Below are 23,515 nucleotides of genomic sequence, written 5' to 3' on the forward strand. Positions count from 1 at the left end.
AAACTTTTTATCCATCCACATGTATATATATAATTTTACATTATTTATATTTACATTTGTATCAGTTTTCTCTTACATTTGGTTTCAATTAATTTCATATTGCTCATACCGTTACAATAATATATATCACCATAAATCTGGTTATTGCCATTAAAATCTAGATTTTGTGAAGATGTATTATGTGCAGAAAGCTATGAAAGACCAGAAGAGGGCGATATACACTCAACATTGACATTTAATGATGTTCATTCTTCTTTAAGGAGTTAAGTTATTATGAGTTGCATTAAAGTTTTAATTATTTCATCAAATTAAACTAAACTGCAGCTGTAATGAATGAGGACTCTAATGTACTGTACAGGTGAAACCCAATCAGGGTTTTATTGCAATAACCAGCAGGAAGCCATAAACATCCACCATAATGAAGAAAATAATCCTAATGATTAGATGAGCTCTGATAGTCTTACAGCACAGCATTATAGTATGGTTATGGTATATTATGGTTTCATATGTTTTCAGTGTTCATGAACTGATGTAATTTTAATGCTGTTCTCATCCTCTTACACTGACAGATAGGAGGAGCCTGTGGAGATCTGATATAGAGCAAACTGAACTCTTTTTCTTCCTACAGTGCAAACATGACGATCCTTTGTGTTCTGCTTCTGCTATTGTTGATGAAAAGTAAGAGAAATTTACTGATTCTAGACCTTTAATCACATGCTTTCTTGTTTTGTACAATGTTTGGAGTTTCATCTCTTTTTTTATATTGCTTGAAACTTATTTAACTGACTAATGCATCAGCACGATTCTTTCTTTGGGTAAGTTTGATCAAAAGTTTAATGGTTGTCTTGCAGGGGAGACATTTGCACAGTCAATAACACCGCTGGAAAACAAGGTGCTTAAATCTGCAGGAGACGAAGTCACTCTGTCCTGTAAATATAATGGATCTGTAAATAACCTGCACTGGTATCGTCAGTATCCGGGATCCAAACCAGAGTTCCTCGCAATAATTTATCCACATGGAGCCACAAGTAACCCTCTTCCTCCTCGTCTTTTACCTAAAGTGGATAAAAACAACAATCTTGTGAGCCTGGAGATCTCCTCTGCTGAAGTATCAGACTCTGCGCTGTACTACTGCGCACTGACGCCCACAGTGACAGGAAACTCATCCTCACTGTACAAAAACATCCTCAACAATAAATCTCCTCATAAACTAAAGATTCAGAAAAGGGCCAGTGCATCACAAAACACTTAAAATATCATACAGCAGTTCAGACAGTGGTGGTATGAAGAAAGAAAAGTAGCAGTAATGCAGCTAAACATCTCATGGAAAAAAGAAGTAATAAAGAAATGCATCAATAAATGCATAAATTGATAAACGGATATAAGAAAGGAAGTGAAATTGATGTTAAAAATAATAATAATAAAATAAGCTAATTTGGTAACAGACCTCACAGTCATGTATATGTTGATAATCATTATTTAATGACGCTAATAATTTTGATGTATTCCTTCCAGTAAACAGTAAAAAACACACCAGTAATGATGCAGATGTTCAAATAGAAATGGGATCCACTGCAACCTGCTTAACAAATACAGAAACCACAAAGGTAAAGGGAAGAGCAATTATTTTTTAAATATTTTAAAAATGCAAATGATTACAGCACACAGATGTAAATCCTACAGATTTTTTAACTATAAACCTGATGATGGTGATGATCTCAACAGAAGAAGCTCCTCCTATAAAGTTTTGTAGGTCGACTACATCACAGAGACGCAAAAACAAGAAGAGACTCAAAACTCCTCAGTTTATTTTATGACTTTGTTGATTTCATTTGGAAAGCACAACAGACATAATGACATACTGGAAAAGGGTGGTTCTCATTCTCTTCACATATTTTCTCTTCATTTTTATAGGCTATTCCCTGTGTGTGTGTGTGTGTGTGTGTGTGTGTTTTACATTTCATTAGAAAATATACTGTTTTTGAAATTCTATTTTAGGCTGTGATTCTCTGGACAGTGTTGAACAGAAAACAAGAGTTCAGATTGCTTTTGAAGGTGAATCAGTAACAATCAATTGTACATATTCAACCACTGATTCATTTCCATATCTCTTCTGGTACCAGCAAGAAATAAATGGACTCCCTAAATATATGCTGAAGAAATATCCCGGATCTGGTGAGATTGATGAACAGTTTAAAGTGAGATTTGATGCTGATCTCAACACCTCTTCAAGATCAGTTCCTCTGATGATCCAGGATGTGTGTGTGTCTGACTCTGCTGTGTACTACTGTGCTCTGAAGCCCACTGTGACTCAAACACACTCAACACTCACACAAAAACACTGCAAATAAATGAGCCCTAAACTAAATCATTACTGACTTATCTTTGGATTACATGAAAGTCTATCATTTCACACTATTCCACTTCATATTATAATCGATTAACCAATTTTTAAAATTGTAACTTTAGCCTACAATAAATAATATTTAGACAGGCATTTCATGTCAAAACAATCCTCAGTGATCAATATGCTGTTAAAACACAAACATTGAATGTGAAAGGAGATGCTATTTTGTCATTTTTGTTTTCAACAAGGGGGACGCCACCCCCCCGCATCCCCTTCAAATCGAGCCCTGATTACAGTAGATCAAATCTCTCTGTTTTATTTGTGTTCAAAGACAGTCATGGTATCTGCATACTAACATGTTTGATTATAATGCAATAATAATAATAAACAATAAAAAACTGAACTCATTATTAAAGATGTCACTCTCACATCCAGCACTTTACTATTGTGCTATATATTCTCAAATATTCAAATAATAATCATAGATCAATTAGAAAAAAACATTAGTGATTGTAACTGGATCTTTCTTCTGTTTTCCAGGTGTGAAATGTAAAACTTGGCCATGATGTTTCTCAGAGAGGAGGGACTACACAGATCTGACACAATCTGATCACTTCAGTTAGAAACAATTCAGTCTGAATCATCTTAAAGTGAACACAGCACACTGCACAATGGAGATTTATTCAGTTATTCTCTTCTACAGTCTGGCATGTATGTATAATCATGTTATATGTATTATCTGTTGTTAATAATGAGTTTAATTAAACAAATCTAATGTACCTTTTCCATTTTCTTTTTCAGCTGCTGTCTCTGGAAACATCACACCGAACAAAACAGAGCTTTTTGCTGAGGAGGGTTCAAATGTTACATTATCCTGTAGTTATTCCTCTGCAGATTATCTATTCTGGTACCGTCAGTATCCCGGATCAGCTCCTGAATTTCTTGTGTTCATCTTTGATGGTACAACAACCACCGAAACATCTGATGTAGATCCAAGACTGTCTGTTAAACTCACTAAATGGGAACAAACTCACGTGGATCTGGAGATCTCCTCTGCTGCAGTATCAGACTCTGCTCTGTATTACTGTGCTCTGAGGCCCACAGTCACAGGAAACACATCAGATCTATACAAAAACCTGTGACACAGTGAGAGAGAGCAAGAAGAGCTGATACAGAGAGTCAAACAGTCTTAAATTGACATTACATCCATACAACATACAGTACTGTCCTTCACTTTTCTTTTTCCAAGTACTTTAGTAGATTCTGACACAAATATGCTATAAAAATGATTAAATGATAATCATATTGTGCAGACACATTTTCACCACAGGGCTGCAGTGTAAGAAAATGCAAACATTAGTCTTTCTTTCTTTCTTTCTTTCTTTCTTTCCTTTAAGGCGAAAAAAAAAGCAGCTGCATGGATGATGTAATGTAAATAGAACAAAACATGACATAATAGAATATAAAATATTAACAACATTTCAGGCAATACACATATGTCATGTTGTCCATATCTCAGAAGGACAGAAAAGATGGTAGCATTTACTGTCAATTTTGACAAAGAATTTTTTTTTACCGAAATTGTTGTAAAAGGCCTAGACAGACAGACAGACATCATGTGACAGTGAACAGGAAGTTCATGGGTGTCTTTACGTCCTTCAGTGTCTCATAGTGCAGAACATCGAAAGTCTCAACAAAGAACTGCTGATCTTATTCAACATGGACAGATGCTTTCTGATGATTGTAATTATGGGAACAGGTACATTCATTATTCAAAAAATGATTAAACAGTAGAGAGTGGAAAACCTAAAAAAATTTAACAATCTTATTTTACTGTTTGCATTGTAGTTAATGTCGGCAATGTTTTTGATCAGCCTTGCTTTATTGTTACTCTGCTTATTGTTCACAGGTTTGGTGTCTGGGGACAATATTGAGCCAGATAAAGAGAAATATGTTACCACTAAAGAAACAGAAACTGTCAAGCTGAGCTGCTCATATAGTACAACGAGCAATAATGTTCGGCTTTACTGGTACAGACAATATCCACATGCAGAACCTTTGTTTTTAACATATAGAGGAGCACGATCACTGAGTGCTGCAGACAGCTCTGATCGTCGGTTTCAGTCGACTACATCACGAACATCCACTGAACTCACTATTACTGATGTACGTCTGTCAGATTCCGCTCTCTATTATTGTGCTCTAAGAGTTGGAGCCCAGTGATACAAAACATGAAACACGTCGTACAAAAACCTGAAGCTCTTTTCACTTTGAACCGATCTAGTGAAAACCACAATCAAAACCACAATCTATCCAGCCCCAAATGTAATAAAATATGTGCTAACACTTGTGTGAAGTAGATTATAGGGCATAAAAGAAGCATAAAAATATTGTTTTCTGTTTATATTTTAATGTAATTGCAGAAACTGGCCACACTGTGGCAGAATTGTAGCCTATTATGCATTCAAGCTCCTCCTATATGTGTTTAACCTGTGCAAACATATAGTCACAGTGAAATCTAAACTCAGGCTGGCTCATGTTCATCATCATCATAACTCACTAATATATCGTGTGCAGTTTTATATGCTTGTATGTAAACTATGTTAATCTGGATGAGGCATTTACTTCTACCCACGTAGAAGGCGACGTTCTCGGGACCTTGCGCAACGTTCCGTAAAAGTTCTCTAAAGGTGATTAAAATTCCGGATCTTTACAGAACATTTGGGACGTTCCTAAAACATCCTCTTTTGGTAATGAAAGTGCTGCAGTTCAAGGTTCCTTATATGACTTTAGGGGGGCGTTCCATTTTGGTTATTTTATGGTCAAAAAAGAACGTTACAAAGAGGACATTTGGGACATTATCTGAACGTTCCCACACGGTCCTCTGTTGGTCATTTAATAACGTTCCCGATATGAGTTTAGGGGGACGTTCTATTTTGGTTATTTTATGGTCGTGCGAGAACAATACAAAGAGGACATTTGGGAAGTTAACAGAACGTCCTATAGTAATAGTCGCCTAAACATTCCCAGAACGTCCTGAATGTTCTGTGAAGGTCCACCAAATAACGTCCTCCAACCCTTAAAAGAACTCCACATCGTGACCGTCTCTGAACGTTCTGGGAACGTTACTAGGTGACAGGTTACCCCGCTAGAAATGTTACGTTCCCAGAACATTCTTAGAATGTCCCCACTGGTGTTAAAGACGTTGTCTAGTAACGTTCCCAGTACGTTCAGAGACGGTCACGATGTGGAGTTCTTTTAAGGGATGGGGGACGTTATTTGGTGGACCTTCAGGGAACATTCAGGACGTTCTGGGAATGTTTAGGGGACTATTACTATAGGACGTTCTGTTAACTTCCCAAATGCCCAAGGTCACGAGAACGTCGCCTTCTATGTGGGTGTTTTATAGAAAATAATAAAGTTTGAAGTCACCGTTATGGAGGTGAGCGTTTGCTTTAGATGGGCTCTTGATTCTTGACATTTTAACATTAGATTTTCTCTGGCTGCCTTAATTATAAGAGAATTTCTGATCAGATGAATTTGGTTATTTAGTGATGGTGATTCAATCATCATGAAGTGTCCTGATTTGCTGATCTGCTCTAGTGTCTGAACTCTGAGTGCGTTAGTTGTTTGTTTTGCAATAATTAATGGTTAGCTTTTTTTTTTCTTTTGTAGCAATTTAAAAAAAAAAAATTATTATACAGAGAGTTTTGAGCAATGTCTCTTAGATTCACACAGACATCAAGATTCTGCGTATGAACCTCAACAATGGTGACAATAAAAAAAAATATATATATATTTTTTGTGACTTTAGTAGCTTGTTTTGTGATGCTCAGAACTGATCTGTTTATCTGAAAATTTTGTCAGCATTGTTGAGGTTCATACGCAGAATCTTGATGTCTGTGTGAGTCTACATGATCCTGTCTGAATAATTTCTGCACAATGATAAAAACTTTCCAAATATCGCAGCATGACGGGATTTTACGCATTTTTATAGGACTACAATGACATGAATGGAGCACATTACTCAGAGATCAGTGAATAAAGCAACTGTATGACGATAAAATCACCAATGAACAACCAATGTCTTTTGATCAGACCTGTTTTTTTTTTTTTTTAAATTTCTTAAAAAAAATTTTTGTAACAAATGTGCTTTAGGAACACATAGATACAACAACTGGAAAACAAGTAAAGTTAAACCATCAAGGGTCAGGAGCCCAACTAAAGCAAGCGCTTACCTCCGTAATGGTGACATTTATACATTTTGATAAAACATCAACACCTCATTAAGAAGTTTTGAATGAAAGAAATAAAGTCAGAACGGTTTGTAATAAGTGAAGATGCTGAGATCTAGAGAGATCTGTAAGTGTTTAATGTTCTGTTTGTTATCTGAGTTTTGTGATGTTACCATCGTGCTGGAGAGTAGAGCCTGTGCTTCAGTCAGTGATGATCCAGAAACACTGATGTTCTGCTGCATGTTGCTTTATTTAAACACAGTAACTGTGTAGTTGCTGATGCAGTGATACAGCAGTTACATTTACTCATGTATGTGCTGTTAGGAGTTTATTGAGGGAAACGTCATAGTTAGTAGTTTATATGTGTTCTCTATACTAAAGTGTTACCCAATATGGTATTTCCTATATTTCCATATACATCAATGTTACATTAATTAGGGTGTATGTTGTTAATCCTGATACACACTAAAATAAATGGTGAAAATATTCCTGTCACTTTGTACAGAATGAAAATATTTTAAATACAATCATACATGTTTAAGTGTCTGAAGTGTAGATTATCAGTAACTTCAAATATTGACACTACAGTATTCTGTCATGTGCTTCATGAATAATAACTGAAAAATTGACTGAAATCTATTTACAATAATATCCTGAAGAGGGCAGTGTAGACACTTAAAATATGTTATTTTCTTATTTTAAATCTGTTTAACCTCCCCTCGCTGTTATACACCATCCTCATTCTTACTGACACAACTGACTGAATTACTCTCTTTTTCTCCTGTTTCAGTCACCACATAAAATATGATAATTCTTAGGTTGTTGAACTTGTTCATTTTTGCATCAGTTTATCATGGTAAGTGCGGGAATTTCCTAATTCAAACAGTTTTAAACCTTAATTTTTACAGTTTATCATTACATTTTAACGTGTTTACAGAGTGTCGTGGAGAAGAGAGTGTTGATCAGCCAGATAAACACATGGCCGTATTTGAAGGAAGATCAGTAACAATACAATGCAAATTTAAAACAGCTTCACCGCAACCAGAACTTTTCTGGTACATCCAGAGAGCAAATGACTTTCCAAAATATATCCTGAGGAGAAACAAATATGGAGGAGAAGATAATGATCCTCAGTTTCTGGAGAGATTTCACTCTAAAGTGTCATCAGATTCAGTTCCTCTGACAGTCCAGGACCTGCGTGTGTCTGACTCTGCTGTGTACTACTGTGCTCTGAACCCCACTGTGACTCAAACACACTCAACACTCACACAAAAACAGAGGAAGTGCACAATTATATGAAAAGGTGTAAATCCACATGCTATTGACTTCTGTCCCATGACAATAACATGCATACTATATAATTTAACTGTGCAAAGTGCATGTCACCTTATATTTCAGATTTACATATCTATGTGTTAAAATTATCTTGAATCTGCATAAAAATGTTTTTTTTTTTTTTTTTTTTTTTTTTTTACCTGCATGTGCAGATCTAACATTTATTAGACTAAATATAGTGTTTGGTTTTAAAGGGTTAGTTCACCCAAAAATGAAAATAATGTCAGTGAATTAGAGCACCAAAGTCACATGATTTCAGCAGTTTAGCCGTTTGATAGGAGATCCGAATCACTGATTCGATTCGTAAAGCTCCGAAGCAGTGTTTTGAAATTGGCCCATCACTATATTGTTGAAAAGTCATTATTTTGTTTTTTGCCACACAAAAAGTATTCTTGTCGCTTTACAATATTAAGGTAGAACCACTGAACTCACATTAACCGTTTTAAATATGTTTTTAGTATGGATCTTGAGATTTTCAATGGCATTGCTGTATATAGGCCTCACTGAGCCATCGGATTTAATCACTATATCTTAACTTGTGTGCCGAAGATGAACGAAGATACAGGTGTAGAACGACATGAGGGTGAGTAATAATTTTCATTTTTGGGTGAACTAACCCTTTAAATTGTGTGTATATATGAGGGTTTTTTTGTCATCAAACTTACAGAGGATGAAAGAGGAGGGATTTATCATCTCAGATACATTTGCTAGACTGTCACAAAGCTCAGTCCTGCTGCAGTGAACACACACATGTACAATGATACTTCATTCAGTCATTCTGCTCTCTGCCTTAGCATGTAAGTGCATTTGTGTATGTTTTTCATGCATGTGCATTTCTAATTTGAGAATATATAATTTTTCAAATAATTTTCTCATCTTAAATGCTAAATGAATTTTTTTATTTAATTGAAAATGCAACAACAAAGTAACATTAAAATTTAATATAATTGTTAATATAATTAAACTATGAATTGATTCAAATCACAGTAATCAATTTCTAAAACTAAAACTATTTGAACATTAAAAGTTGTTATTTTGCTCTTTTCAGGTGTGAGTTTTGGAGATGAAATCACACCAGACAGCACTGAAGAGTCTGCTGCAGAGGGTTCAACTGTTACATTATCCTGCAGTTATTCATCTGCACATTCACTTCTCTGGTACCGTCAGTATCCTGGATCAGCTCCTCAATTTCTTGTGCTTAAAATAGAGAGTGTGAAAGACACTAAGACATCAGAGGTAGATGGCAGGTTCTCTTCTAAGATCAGAAAAGAAAAACAAGCCACAAAAGAGATCAACCGTGTGGATCTGGAGATCTCCTCTGCTGCAGTATCAGACTCTGCTCTGTATTACTGTGCTCTGAGGCCCACAGTCACAGGAAACACTGTAACTCTTTACAAAAACCTGACACAACTGAAAAGGCATAGCTATAATTATGCCTTCTACTAAACAGACTGAAGCACATAACAATCGAAAGAATCACATTCCCAAACTGCCAATTCAGACACTGAGAACAAGTTTGATGGAACACATTCAAAGACCCATGTTTGAAATTAGATATAATAACTTGTAAAACCCCCAAATTAAAGTCATTATATGTGATGTAACTGCTACCAGCATTTACATAAAGAAAATAAAATGTGCAAGGAGAACAAAAAAACAGTATGCAGACTATATTTTCTGTGGAGGAAACTACTAAAATTAAACTTGGTTTTCATTTTGTAATGCTTTTAGGTAACCATTTGCACCACGTATTTATTGTCAAGCCTTGTTACAAGATCACTAGCTCCTTCTTTTCTATTTACAAAATAACAGATATCTCATTTACAGATTACTCGTTTGTTCATTTATTATTTAATATAAATGACTGAAAGTCTAGAGCAGCTAAGATAGTTGCAATTCATAGGGGTGAGTTCAGATATAGAGAACTTAGTTCATCTGGTGCAAGTCATGTTTCAGTGATAAACAGAAAGTTATTTGACCTGAAAAGTCATTCAACAGAAAAGTTTTGTTTGTTACAGATCTCACATTTCTCAAAGCCATTTTAATTGGCACCATAATTTCACATAATGACATAATCTTCCCATATAGCGCTGTTAATATTATTGGCTCATTAATCATTCATATTTTTTCTTAGGCAAAATCATCTGCTAAATAAATAAATAAATATATCTGTCATTTCTTGCAGTTGCAAAAGTTGTCCTCTAGACAATGGCAGAGCGAAATCATGAGAAGCGGAGCATCACATTGAAAGCAGGAAGTTCCAGCGTGTTTATGTGTTAAACTGCAGAGACTCACAGTAACACAGAGCTACAGCTCAGAGCACGGAGAACATTAATACACAATTCATATGACCGAGTAAACATGGAAAAACACCTGTTTCTGATTTTATATCTGACTTCAGGTACAATATGATTTTTTTTTTAATTTATAACTGGTCAGAAACATCCAAATGAGATTTGAGAAATTTTGTGCAACTTGACTCTCAAATTATTTTGTTTCTTTGTTTTAGGTGTGATGACTGCAGACAAGATTGGGCCAAATGAAGAAACTGTTATAAAGAAGGAAGACGAGACTGTGACCCTCAGCTGCTCATATGAAACAGACAGCAGTTATGTTAGACTTTACTGGTACAGACAGTATCTTAATGGAGAGCCTCAGTATTTAATATATAAGATGGCAAGTGGTGGAAGTGGAAGCCCCTCTGATCCTCGCTTTCAGTCGACTACATCTCAAACATCCACTGAACTCAAGATTAATGGAGTAACTCTGTCAGATTCAGCTCTCTATTACTGTGCTCTAAGAGTTGGAGCCCAGTGATACAAAGTCTATGTGAAGCTGTACAAAAACTCAAATTCATTTTTCCCTTTGATCTCAAGCCACATCAAACCCACAATCTATAATTCACATAATACAATTACACCAGTGGAAACACCTGTGTGTGGTTACAAATTCTGACTTTAGTTACAGTGTTGAATTATTTCACAACATCGGCTAATGTTGCAAGGTTTTTGCGCTGGTGCATGCTGTTAGTAAATCTGGCCCTGAGGCTCTCTGTACACTCTTAAAAAGTCATTAAAAATAAGGCACAATGTACTGTATAAATATGAAGAAATTTTCCGTATTTGTATTTTACAGGTGATTTACCTGTATTTTGAATTAAGGTTTGCATTAGGTTGTGTTTTAATGATGTGGTCATGTGTTAGAAATACATAATTTCACCACTTGGGGGCAGCATCACTTAAAGTGTCATCAGCAGTGTGCCAGGTGAAACATCAAGAGAAGAGCAGCAGAGAGGAAACAGAGCTTCAGTAAAGATACAGAGACACATTCATTGAATATATTTTAAAATAATCTCTTCATCTCAGCAATGCAAAAACTGATTATTATTACTCTTTTCTTAACAACACAGGACTTTGGTAAGAAAGACAAACAATTACACTTCAGTATCTGTTTTAGTTACAGTACTCATTCAATGTATGCAAATTATAAATAGTTAAATATTTTTTTTCAGTGTGCTGGGGACAAGACAGAGTTGAACAGCCTTACAGAGAAATGACTGCAAATGAACAAGATCAAGTTACTCTCCTGTGCAATTATTCTACCACAGCTACAACTGCATATCTTTACTGGTACAAACAACTACCAAACAAATCACCAACATTCATTCTGAGGGAATTTTCCTTTGGGAAAGGAACTAAGGAGCCTGAATTTAAGGAAAATTTTTCTGCAACATTGGACTCCACATCAAGAACAGTTCCTCTGATGATCCAGGATGTGTGTGTGTCTGACTCTGCTGTGTACTACTGTGCTCTGAGGCCCACTGTGTAAAAGTTTTTATCATAGACGTGGACATGGACATTTGTAAACATTAGTTGCTGGTACCATGAAAATATGTAATGTAGACTGTCCAGCTCAGAGAATTTAAGAAGAATGCATCATTCCTCAAATTCTTATATAATGCTGAACCTTATGAAGAATTAAAAAGGACTCAGAGAAACAGAGACATTTGATTGAAAATCACATTATCCTCTCATCTCATCTGACTACATCTCAATTCAAATTATTCAAATTACAAAGTGTTCTATGCAACATCTTTTTACACAGTAATGTCATATTATCCATAATTTGGACAAAAAAAGGACACTGCACTCTTTGGTTTATGAATAGGTTTTTTTTTTTTTTTTTTTTTGCTTTGGTACTATTTTCACAAGTAAGGTGTAAACTCTTAGTACAAAAAGTGTTCAAAAGTTTGGATTTTTGTACAAAAAGTACAAAAATCCAAACTTCACACACTTGTAACAGTCATTCTTTCAAAACCTGATCTCATGCTTTCATTCTAGTTGTACATATTTCTACATAATCACTGTTTCAAAACATACAATCATTGTAATGTTGGGTAGAGGTGTGGCTCTACTGTGATCCTGTCGAACTCTTCAGAGTCTTACAGAGCTCAGTTCAGCTGCATCAGTGAACACAGACAATGGTGCTCCTCTCTGTTATTCTGCTCTTTGTCTTTGCATGTAAGTATTTCATTTTATTGTACTGCATATAAATATTCCAAACAACCACAATGTCAGGAATTTTAATTAAGGCAGTATTCATGACATTGAAAAACTGCAAATCACACTTTTCGTGATTCATTCTAAATAAAAAAATCATAAAGGATTAAAAGCTGTTTTACTTTTGCAGGTGCTGCGTATGGAAATGAAATTAAACCAACCAAAACTGAAGAGTTTGCTGTTGAGGGTTCAAATGTTACATTATCCTGCAGTTATTCATCTGCACAAACTTTATTCTGGTACCGTCAGTATCCCGGATCAGCTCCTGAATTCCTTGTAGTTATCGTATATGGTGCAAAAGAAGACAAGAATTCTGATGTAAATCCCAGATTCACTGCTAAACACAACAAAGAAAAGAAAAACCATGTGGATCTGGAGATCTCCTCTGCTGCAGTATCAGACTCTGCTCTGTATTACTGTGCTCTGAGGCCCACAGTCACAGGAAACACTGTAACACTGTACAAAAACCTGTGACACAGTGAGAGAGAACAAGAAGAGCTGATACAGAGAGTCAAACAGTCTTAAACTGACAATGATATTACATCCATACAACATACAGTACCGTCCTTCACTTATGCACTCTGCTTTTTCCAAGTAATTTAATAAATTCTGACACATAAAAGTGTTAAATGATAATCACATTGTGCAGAAACATTTCCACCACAGGGCTGCAGTGTTGTCAAATGTTCTTCAGAAACTGCACACATGGATCTTTCTTTCTTTCTTTCTTTCTTTTTCTTAATGAGAAAAACTGCACTATTATAAATAATAATATAAGTAATACAAAAACATGACATCAAATAATAGAATATAAAATATTCACAACATTTCAGGCAATACACATATTTCATGTTGTCTGTATCTCAGAAGGACAGAAAAGATGGTAGCATTTACTTATTATTTTGACAAAGATTTGACTAAAATTGTTGTAAAAGGCCTAGACGGACAGACATCATGTGACAGTGAGCAGGAAGTTCATGGGTGTCTTTACATCCTTCAGTGTCTCATAGTGCAGAACATCGAAAGGCTCAACAAAGAACTGCTGATCTGATTCAACATGGACAGATACTTTCTGATAATTGTAATTATGGGAACAGGTACATTAATTATTCAGTAAATGATGAAACAGTAGAGATTGGAAAACCTAAAAAAAACAATGATTTAACAATCTTATTTGACTAATTCTTACTGTTTGCATTTTCAGTGTTTGCAATGTTTTTTGTCAGCCTTGCTTTATTGTTCACAGGTTTGGTGTCTGGAGACAATATTTGGCCAGATAAAGAGAAAAATGTTATCACAGAAGAAAGAGGAACTGTCAAGCTGAGCTGCTCATATAGTACAACCAGTGATGAAGTTCGGCTTTACTGGTACAGACAATATCCACATGCAGAACCCTTGTTTTTAACATATAAAGGAGCACGATCACTGAGTGCTGCAGACAGCTCTGATCGTCGGTTTCAGTCGACTACATCACGAACATCCACTGAACTCACTATTACTGATGTACGTCTGTCAGATTCAGCTCTCTATTATTGTGCTCTAAGAGTTGAAGCCCAGTGATACAAAACATGAAACACGTCGTACAAAAACCTGAAGCTCTTTTCACTTTGAACCGATCTAGTGAAAACCACAATCAAAACCACAATCTATCCAGCTCCAAATGTAATAAAATATGTGGTAACACCTGTGTGAAGTAGATTATAAGCCATAAAAGAAAGCCAGAAATATTAAAACATTAAAGGCATAAAGACTTTAAAAGCATAAAAAAAAAAAAAACATTAAAAGCATAAAAATATTGTTTCATTAGTTTCCGTGAATGCAGCATCAAATTAACTTACATTTAGTCAGCAAATTCCTCTACTTTAAATTAAAGGTAGGCCTGATCCTTTTAACCTTTAGAATTAAACTTTTGAGATCGTACAGTAAATGTTGAAAATTGTGTATGTTACAAATAAATTAAAAGATATTAAATGTCTTTAATACATCTGCCCCCAACAGTAAAAACTGCAACCAGTTCTGCTTTAAGGGGTTTCTGTTTTTATTTTAATGTAATTGCAGAAACTGGCCACACTGTGGCAGTATTGTAGCCTATTATGCATTCAATCTCCTCCTATATGTGTTTAACCTGTGCAAACATATAGTCACAGTGAAATCTAAACTCAGGCTGGCTCATGTTCATCATCATCATAACTCACTAATATCACGTTTGCAGTTTTATATGCTTGTATGTAAACTATGTTAATGTGGCTGAAGAGTTTACTTCTATTGGCTGCAGTTCTAGGTAAAGTAACTTTGCTTTTAAATTGAATTCAGAATACACTTGAAAACTGATGTGTGTCTTTCCTTTTATATTTCCTGACAGAGTGCAGTACACAAGATTCTGTTAATCAGCCAACAAGAGTTCAAACAGCGTCTGAACATGACGTGGTCACACTTCACTGCACTTACAGTACCAGTGACCAATACCCTTATCTTTACTGGTACCAACAGAAAACCAATGGATTCCCAGTTTACATGCTCCATAAACTCTCAACTGGATCAAGCAGCAGTGAAAAAGAATTTGAGGAAAGATTTCATGCAGATCTCAACAAATCCTCAAGCTCAGTTTCTCTGTCAATCCAGGATGTGTGTGTGTCTGACTCTGCTGTTTACTACTGTGCTCTGAAGCCCACTGAGACTGAAACACTTCAACATCCTGACAAGAACCAAGAGCTCTGACTCGTGCAGTTTTTAACATGATGTTTCCCTCAATATGCATATTCTATGTTATTTTTTTTTAATAAATAAACAAATAATTAACAAAACTGCTTTACTCTTCTTTGAATGCATCGCTGTGACATCAGTAAAGATATAATGGTATACCACTTTAAAGTTCTACTCACTGCTAATGCAAACATTTACTATGAACATTTTTGTTATACTGTATTATGAATTGTTGTTATGACATTCATAGATCATATTTCCACAAAGATCTGGCTCATGTATTCCAGAATAAAAGACTCCAGCAGTGGGTGGAGCTGATTCACACTGATGCTGACAGTGAGAGATGATGACTGGGTGAAAACTGAACTACTGTTTTTGCCATCATCATCTCTCTGAGGACAACATGTTTCCTTTTACCTGGATAATAATCCAACTTTGCATTGGTAAGAAATAATTTCAGCATTATGTCAGTCAAAATAATAATAAAAAATGTCTGTGACTGTATAGATTCTGATAGTTTAACTTTATTGCTTGGTTAATCGATACCCTTTTCTTTTTCACAGAAACTTCTTTGGCTGATACAATACATCCATTCACTTCAGAAAAACATGTTTTTCAGGGTGAAAATGTGATTCTCTCCTGTAACTACAGTACAACTGGGGGTGTCAGTGTTAACTCTCTCCAGTGGTATCGGCAGTATCCTGGAGCAAAACCAGAGTTCCTACTTCTTGTCACTGAATATTCAAACAAATCTGAGCCTGATCTTCGTCTGTTTTCAAAAGCTACAAAAGAGATCAAACGTGTGGATCTGGAGATCTCCTCTGCTGCAGTATCAGACTCTGCTCTGTATTACTGTGCTCTGCAGCCCACAGTCACAGGAAACACAAGAACACTGTACAAAAACCTGACACACAATATTGCATCTATACAGTACATTACACATATTCGGCTCCTCTGTCTATTAGTCAATTTCACTCTAAGATTAATTTCACTACAAAATTAAAACAAAAGATGGTACTCAGTCTTTGGGACATTTTATGAGGAAACTATGTTCAAAAAGATGACAGTGATGAAATAATTTTTATATGCACTCCCTTTTCCCAGATGGTGAGGAAGGAGGAGCTTAATGTATATCTGAGGGTATTTTTGCTGAACCTGACAGAGATTTTCATAAGAACATTCAAGCTGAGGCTGTAAGCACACATACAATGATCCTCCATTCAGTTATTCTGTTCTCTGCTTTAGCATGTAAGTACCATCAATTCAATGCTGTCCTTTATTATTACAATACAGATGCCATGTAATTTTTTTATAATTAAATATATGGTCTTGTTTGTGGGCTTAATATATAAAAGTGCACTATAAGTGACTGAAAAACTGAAATGCTCACATTTTATCAGCATAGTCTCGTAATATTTGTGCTTTTTGAGACTGAAAACTAACATTTCACTTTTCTTTGCAGGTGCCAGTAATGGAGATACGATTACACCAGACAAAACACAGGAGTTTGCTGCCGAGGGTTCAAATGTTACGTTATCCTGCAGTTATTCTTCTGCATGGTCTTTACTTTGGTACCGTCAGTATCCCGGATCAGCTCCTGAATTCCTTGTGCTCATCTCAGACAGTGAAAAACAAGTTCATACATCTGCTGTAGATCAACGATTCTCTACCAACATCAGGAAAGAAAAACAAAACTCTGTGTATCTGGAGATCTCCTCTGCTGCAGTATCAGACTCTGCTCTGTATTACTGTGCTCTGCAGCCCACAGTCACAGGAAACACAAGAACACTGTACAAAAACCTGCTTGTGCTAAAAATGACACTATGGTGCTCCACAGTTCGGGAGAAATGGGACCCTTAAATCTTGAATTATACACAGACCCCTCTACCTACAGTAGAAGCATCTTGCCCATTCAAAGGAGCCATATGAAACACAAATGCATGATTATTGTAGTGTTAGTTTACTCATTCGCATGTACAAATGTGATCAATACACAATCAAGGCACACCTTCATATAAACTTTACTTTAACACTGCAATGGAAAAACAACAACAACAAAACAGGTGCATGAAGCCCATGGGTATATGCAGTGAGTAAATGGCTTCACGACATACACACAGAATTATGAGTAGAGGGGATCAAGCATGTGTTCAAAAACATTTTAGGCTAATCCTAATTTTACGAGAAATTATTCAAAATAACACATTTTAAGTCATTTCAAACTTTTTTCCACAAGGGGTCAGCATTGCTCTCTTCATGTATGAGTAGATCATGTGACATGATACAAACATTTAGAGTCTTTAAGAGCAACTTGAGTGAATTTCAGTTCTTTACCTCACAGAACAACTATGTTTAGCTGGGCTTTGATTTCCCTGTGTCTCATAGCAGCACATTATGATGGTAAGCACATTTTTTTCTGTTTTTCGGAACATTTTAACAGAACAAGGTTTACTTTCATTTAGATTATTAAATGTTTAAGTTTACTCTGCAAATAATTCATGTTAATGACATACTTTTTTCAGTGTCTTTGGGACAGGACAAAGTTGAACAGTCTTCAAGAGAAATGACTGCAAGTGAAGGAGATCAAGTTATTTTAAGGTGTAATTATACTACAACTGCTACAAGTCCGTATCTCTTCTGGTACAAACAGCTACCAAACAAATCACCAACATTCATTCTAAATAAATACACAGTCGGTGAAGGAACTACTGAGCCTGATTTTAAGAAGAGATTTTCTGCAACATTGGACTCCACATCAAGATCAGTTCCTCTGATGATCCAGGATGTGTGTGTGTCTGATTCTGCTGTGTACTACTGTGCTCTGCAGCCCACTGTGACTCAAACACACTCAACACTCACACAAAAACATGCAAAATAAATAAAAACTCTCCAACTTTGCCAAAGCAACACTATAAACCAAGTGGAAACATATTATAAAATAACATTTCACATATCAGTGAGAAGAAGTGAGAAGCATATCAGTAATATGCAATAAATGCTCTTTCTGGGGAACCATGAAGAATCACGTCATTTAAAGTTCAAGATGAACCTGAAAGATGTGAAACTGCAAAGTTCTACTCAAGCAGAGCATCTCTACAATATTTTCATTTAGTTTATTTTTATTTCTTCAGAGTACAGTTCTATATGATCAAGAAGGTGTTGGTGTATTTGGGTTTTTAACCAGCACATATAGGTCCCAATCACACACTTTCTGATTTCTTTCTTTCACGGCTCTTGTGTTCAAAACTGTCACTTCCAACCAATCACCTGCATCTGAACCAAAGATGAAGACACTGAAGACACACCTCTTCTGTGAGCTCTGAACTAAAGCATTAGCATCGGAGCACAGAGAACATGAACAGATCTGTAGAAAACATGGAAAAACACCTGTTTCTGATTTTATTTCTGACTTCAGGTACAAAATGATTCACCTTATTCATTCTAGTGATGCAGAAAAACAGTGTAAGAAATATTTTTTATGCAATTTGAATTTTCTTATTTCTTTGATTTAGGTGTGATGACTGCAGACAAGATTTGGCCAAATAAAGAAACTGTTATAAAGAAGGAAGACGAGACTGTGACCCTCAGCTGCTCATATGAAACAGATGGCAGTTATGTTTATCTTTACTGGTACAGACAGTATCCTAATAGTGAACCTCAGTATTTAATATTTAAACCTGCCCGATCAGCTTCTACAAGTGGGAACCCCTCTGATCCTCGCTTTCAGTCGACTACATCTCAAACATCCACTGAACTCAAGATTAATGGAGTAACTCTGTCAGATTCAGCTCTCTATTATTGTGCTCTAAGAGTTGGAGCCCAGTGATACAAAGTCTATGTGAAGCTGTACAAAAACTCAAATTCATTTTTCCCTTTGATCTCAAGCCACATCAAACCCACAATCTATAATTCACATAATATTATTGCACTTGTGGAAACACCTGTATGTGGTTACGAATGACATTTAGTTCAAGTTATAAAGGGAAATTGAAAGAAAAAGTGAAAAGAGATCAAAATAACATTTTGTGGATTGCTATTAATATGCAAAGCATGCAATCCTAATAGATGTGTACATACTGTACATCAGACAATAAAAAATATTTTAAAATTAAAAAACAAAAATTACATTTTAAAAACCTGTTAGATGCTGGCAGCATGATTATATGTAACGTATATGTTGAGAAGAATATCAAGTGTATTTTGTTAAAGTACATCCAGAATCCTTGAGGAGGAGGAGACGTTCAGTATTGAGGAACTGTGGTTCAGTCAGACTCCTCCTGCAGGTCTCTGATATGTGACAGTGTTAGTACAACTTTATCAAAGAGAGGCTGAAACAAGAGTCTACTGTAGATTTCAACAACTTCATTTTATCTAAAGTATTATTTTAACAATTTCTGTGATGGCAAACTGGCAAAGAATTCTAGTCTTCTTTATCACATATTTCTGGGGTAAGTCAGATTCTGTAAGTATTCATGCTGTAATATTCTTCTAATATGAATATGAGATCCTCATCAGTGATGTTATACATTACAGGATGTGATTCTCTGGACAGCGTTGAACAAAATCCAGGAGTTCAAACTGCTGTTGAAGGTGCAGCTGTAACAATCAACTGTCAATATGAAACCACTGATTTATCAGCAAATCTCTTCTGGTACCAGAAAAAAGTGAATGGATTTCCAGAATACATGCTGGGCAAATTCAGTACGAATGATAAACAGTTCGAAGATAGATTCAGCAGCAATCTCAACACAACTACAAAATCATTTCCATTGACAATCCAGGATCTGCGTGTGTCAGACTCTGCTCTGTATTACTGTGCTCTGAGGCCCACAGTCACAGGAAACACAAGAACACTGTACAAAAACCTGACAAAACTGAAGATGTACAACTAATTTCCTTCCATAAAAATCTATTTGAATTAAAGTTAGATTATGAATTCATAATATATAAATATGTGAAGGTGAACACTATAGTTGCAGCAGTGGTATGATAAAGTATGCTTATCTTTCTGAATACTAATAATGATATTTATTCACACTGTACTCTAGGATGTAAATCACTGACTAAATGTTAATTTATATATAGTTCGACTTGCTTTTTTTTGTCTAAGCTGTGTGAACGGTACAGAACCAGATGAATTCCTGTTTTAGTAGCACTGAAATTCATGCATCTAATCTGCATAATCTGGTTTATGTTTCTAAAATACTATAACAACCAAAGTATGAGCAATTTATCATATTTTATATGTTGATATCTGATGATTTATATCATGACAGAGATAGTAAGTAACCACAAGAGGGAGCTATGAACTATAGCAATAGAGATGACACTGTGGACTATATGAAGATGAAACTGATCTGCTCTCTGGAAGAGGGAGGGTTTAAAACATTGATATCTGGTGAGATATTGTTAAACTTCAGACAGATCATAAGGAACAAACACAATGATGCTCCAATCTGTCATTCTGCTTTCTGCCTTTGCATGTAAGTATTGAAGTGTTTTGTGTTTTGCATTTACAGTAACTATTCTGAGCAGTCAGAATATGTATAAAGTGTATTTTGTATATTGCATTTTATGCTGATACATCTAAAATAAATTCAATTTAAACACAAGTTAATAAAAGATTTGATACTTTTGCAGATGCAACACATGGAAATGAAATTAAACCAACCAAAACAGAGGAGTTCGCTGTTGAGGGTTCAAATGTTAAATTATCCTGCAGTTATTCATCTGCAAATACTCTTCACTGGTACCGTCAGTATCCCGGATCAGCTCCTGAATTCCTTGTGCTCATCTCAGACGGTACAAAACAAGCTCGGGAGTCTTATGTAGATTCCAGATTCACTGCCAAAGTCACTAAAGTCAAAGAAAACTCTGTGGATCTGGAGATCTCCTCTGCTGCAGTATCAGACTCTGCTCTGTATTACTGTGCTCTGGAGCCCACAGTCACAGGAAACACTGTAACACTGTACAAAAACCTGACACAGATGAAAAGGCATATAATTATGCCTTCTAAACAGATTGAAGCACATAACAATAGAAAGAATCACATTCCCAAACTGCCAATTCAGACACAGAACAAAAGTCTGATGAAACAAAAAGACACATTTATAATGAGATATAATAACTTTGTACAAACCCAACATTAAAGGCATTATATGTGCTGTAATGAAAGGTGAATTTCACAGTGTAACTGCTAGAAGCATTTATAAAGAATAAAACAAATTAAAATATACAAGGAGAAAAGAAACAGAATGCAGACTTTTTTTGGAGGAAACTACTAAAATTAATCTTGATTCTCAGTTTATAATGCTTTTTGGTAACCATAAGATGGCGATATGCACCACATATTCATATTATCAAGCCTCATTACAGGATCATTAGCTCCTCCTTTTCTATTTACAAAGTAACAGATATCTCATTTACAGCTCTTGTTCGTTCGCTCGTTCGTTCATTTATTTGTCTATACAATAAAAACGAGTCTTCGGTTTTATCAGTATTTGCAAATATTTTTTGAATAGTTTTTACTCTTCAAATATTTTTGAACATTTTGTTTCTATATTACATTGATGTTTTTGCTCAATTGTAAACTGTTGAACAGCATCATCTCAACAGAGAGCAGGAAGTTTCTGAGTGACTTTATGACTCAGTTCCTCCTGAGTAACTGCAGAAACTCAGAGCATCAACACAACTGATCTGACTTAGTGAACATGGACAGACACTTGGTTCTGATTTTAATCATGACTTCAGGTAAAATATAATTTGATTCCAGAGGTATGGAAAATAGATAATCAAGTGTAATGTTACTGAAACCCACATGTGTTTTAAAACATATGTGCATTTTTTATGTTTATGTTTATGTTTGCAGGTATAATGGCTGCAGATCAGATTGGGCCAAATAAGGGTGCAGATTTCATCCATACAGAAGGAGAGTCTGTGACATTGAGCTGCTCATATGAAACAGACAGCAATCAAGTTACACTTTACTGGTACAGACAGTATCCTAATAGTGAACCTCAGTATTTAATTTGGAAATATGCTCGTTCATATAGTGGTACTGGGAACCCCTCTGATCCTCGCTTTCAGTCGACTACATCTCAAACATCCACTGAACTCAAGATTAATGGTGTGACTGTGTCAGATTCAGCTCTCTATTATTGTGCTCTAAGAGTCTATGTGAAGCTGTACAAAAACTCAAATTCATTTTACTCTTTGAAACTAAACCACATCAAAACCACAATCTATTATACACAGAATTTTTTTTTAAAAAGTGGAAACACCTGCATGTGAGTGTAATAAGAAATTTTATCCAGATATATTTTCCAATTTTCATTTTCCAACTCCCCTAGAGTTAAACAGTTGAGTTTTACCGTTTTCGAATCCATTCAGCCGATGTCCGGGTCTGGCGGTACCACTTTTAGCATAGCTTAGCATAGTTCATTGAATCTGATTAGACCGTTAGCATCTCGTTAAAAAATGACCAAAGAGTTTCAATATTTTTCCTATTTAAAACTTGACTCTTCTGTAGTTACATTGTGTACTAAGACCGACGGAAAATGAAAAGCAGGCGCAATGATATTACGCAGCGCCTGTGACCCCCTGCTTGAACAGGGAGCGTGCCTTGCAACCATGGAGACATTTGTGAGAGACGCTGCGTAATATCATTGCGCCTGCTGCACCCATGGTACGCCAGCAAAGTTCCTTGATTATTACGCCGGAATGAGAGTATAGTTCCTAGCCATATCGGCCTAGAAAATCGCAACTTTTAATTTTCCGTTGGTCTAAGTACACGATGTAACTACAGAAGAGTCAAGTTTTAAAACTCAACTGTTGTGGAGTGTTCCTTTAAAAAAGAGGTAGCAATAGAAGTGAAACAATTCACAAAAGATAAACAAGTTTGTGAGCAATTTTGACATTCACAGACTACATAGTAAATTCAGTCATTTCAGCTAATAGCGTCATATTTATCATTGTTTTTTTTGTTTTTTTTAAGATTATTATTAAATGTTTTTTATTGATTTTATTCTCCTTCTTCTCACAACCAAGTGTCAAAGACTGAATATCAGAGAGTCACTGTGAGAAACTGTAGAACAGAGCGCTGAGAGCACTAACAAACTCATATCAGCTTTTAAACATGGAGAAACATCTAAGTTTGATTTTAATTATGTCCTATGGTAAGCAACCACACGTTTTTTCCACTACAGTATAGTGATATGGATTATTCAAATGTAATGTGTATCAATTTATTTATAATGTGTGCATGATCTCACATGTTTGTAACACATTTCTTTCTGTTCATGTTTGCAGGTGTGATAGCTGAGGACCTGATTTGGCCA

At 35.5% G+C, this 23,515-nt stretch overlaps 1 long non-coding RNA gene and 5 gene segments (V, D, J or C); all 6 read left to right on the forward strand.

Moving 5' to 3' along the window:
• LOC127501226 (T cell receptor alpha variable 18-like) lies at nt 1-1,387 on the forward strand. The segment is given in 2 exon segments: nt 1-678; nt 852-1,387. Coding segments are annotated over 2 exon segments (444 nt in total).
• Nucleotides 1,388-8,659: 7,272 nt separating this feature from the next.
• On the forward strand, nt 8,660-9,484 carry LOC127501283 (T cell receptor alpha variable 9-2-like). The segment is given in 2 exon segments: nt 8,660-8,714; nt 8,966-9,484. Coding segments are annotated over 2 exon segments (438 nt in total).
• Nucleotides 9,485-10,213: 729 nt separating this feature from the next.
• On the forward strand, nt 10,214-10,734 carry LOC127498954 (T cell receptor alpha variable 18-like). The segment is given in 2 exon segments: nt 10,214-10,318; nt 10,427-10,734. Coding segments are annotated over 2 exon segments (348 nt in total).
• Nucleotides 10,735-11,751: 1,017 nt separating this feature from the next.
• Nucleotides 11,752-13,352, forward strand: LOC127501368 (T cell receptor alpha variable 12-2-like). The segment is given in 2 exon segments: nt 11,752-12,437; nt 12,607-13,352. Coding segments are annotated over 2 exon segments (384 nt in total).
• Nucleotides 13,353-13,461: 109 nt separating this feature from the next.
• On the forward strand, nt 13,462-14,976 carry LOC127501460 (uncharacterized). Its single transcript, XR_007926604.1, has 3 exons — nt 13,462-13,573; nt 13,723-14,757; nt 14,839-14,976. It is a non-coding gene; the product is annotated as an uncharacterized LOC127501460 (long non-coding RNA).
• Nucleotides 14,977-20,617: 5,641 nt separating this feature from the next.
• Nucleotides 20,618-21,874, forward strand: LOC127498960 (T cell receptor alpha variable 9-1-like). The segment is given in 3 exon segments: nt 20,618-20,662; nt 20,820-21,174; nt 21,781-21,874. Coding segments are annotated over 3 exon segments (489 nt in total).
• Nucleotides 21,875-23,515: the final 1,641 nt, after the last annotated feature.

Source organism: Ctenopharyngodon idella, chromosome 2, assembly GCF_019924925.1.
Source record: "Ctenopharyngodon idella isolate HZGC_01 chromosome 2, HZGC01, whole genome shotgun sequence".
Classification (NCBI taxonomy): domain Eukaryota; kingdom Metazoa; phylum Chordata; class Actinopteri; order Cypriniformes; family Xenocyprididae; genus Ctenopharyngodon; species Ctenopharyngodon idella.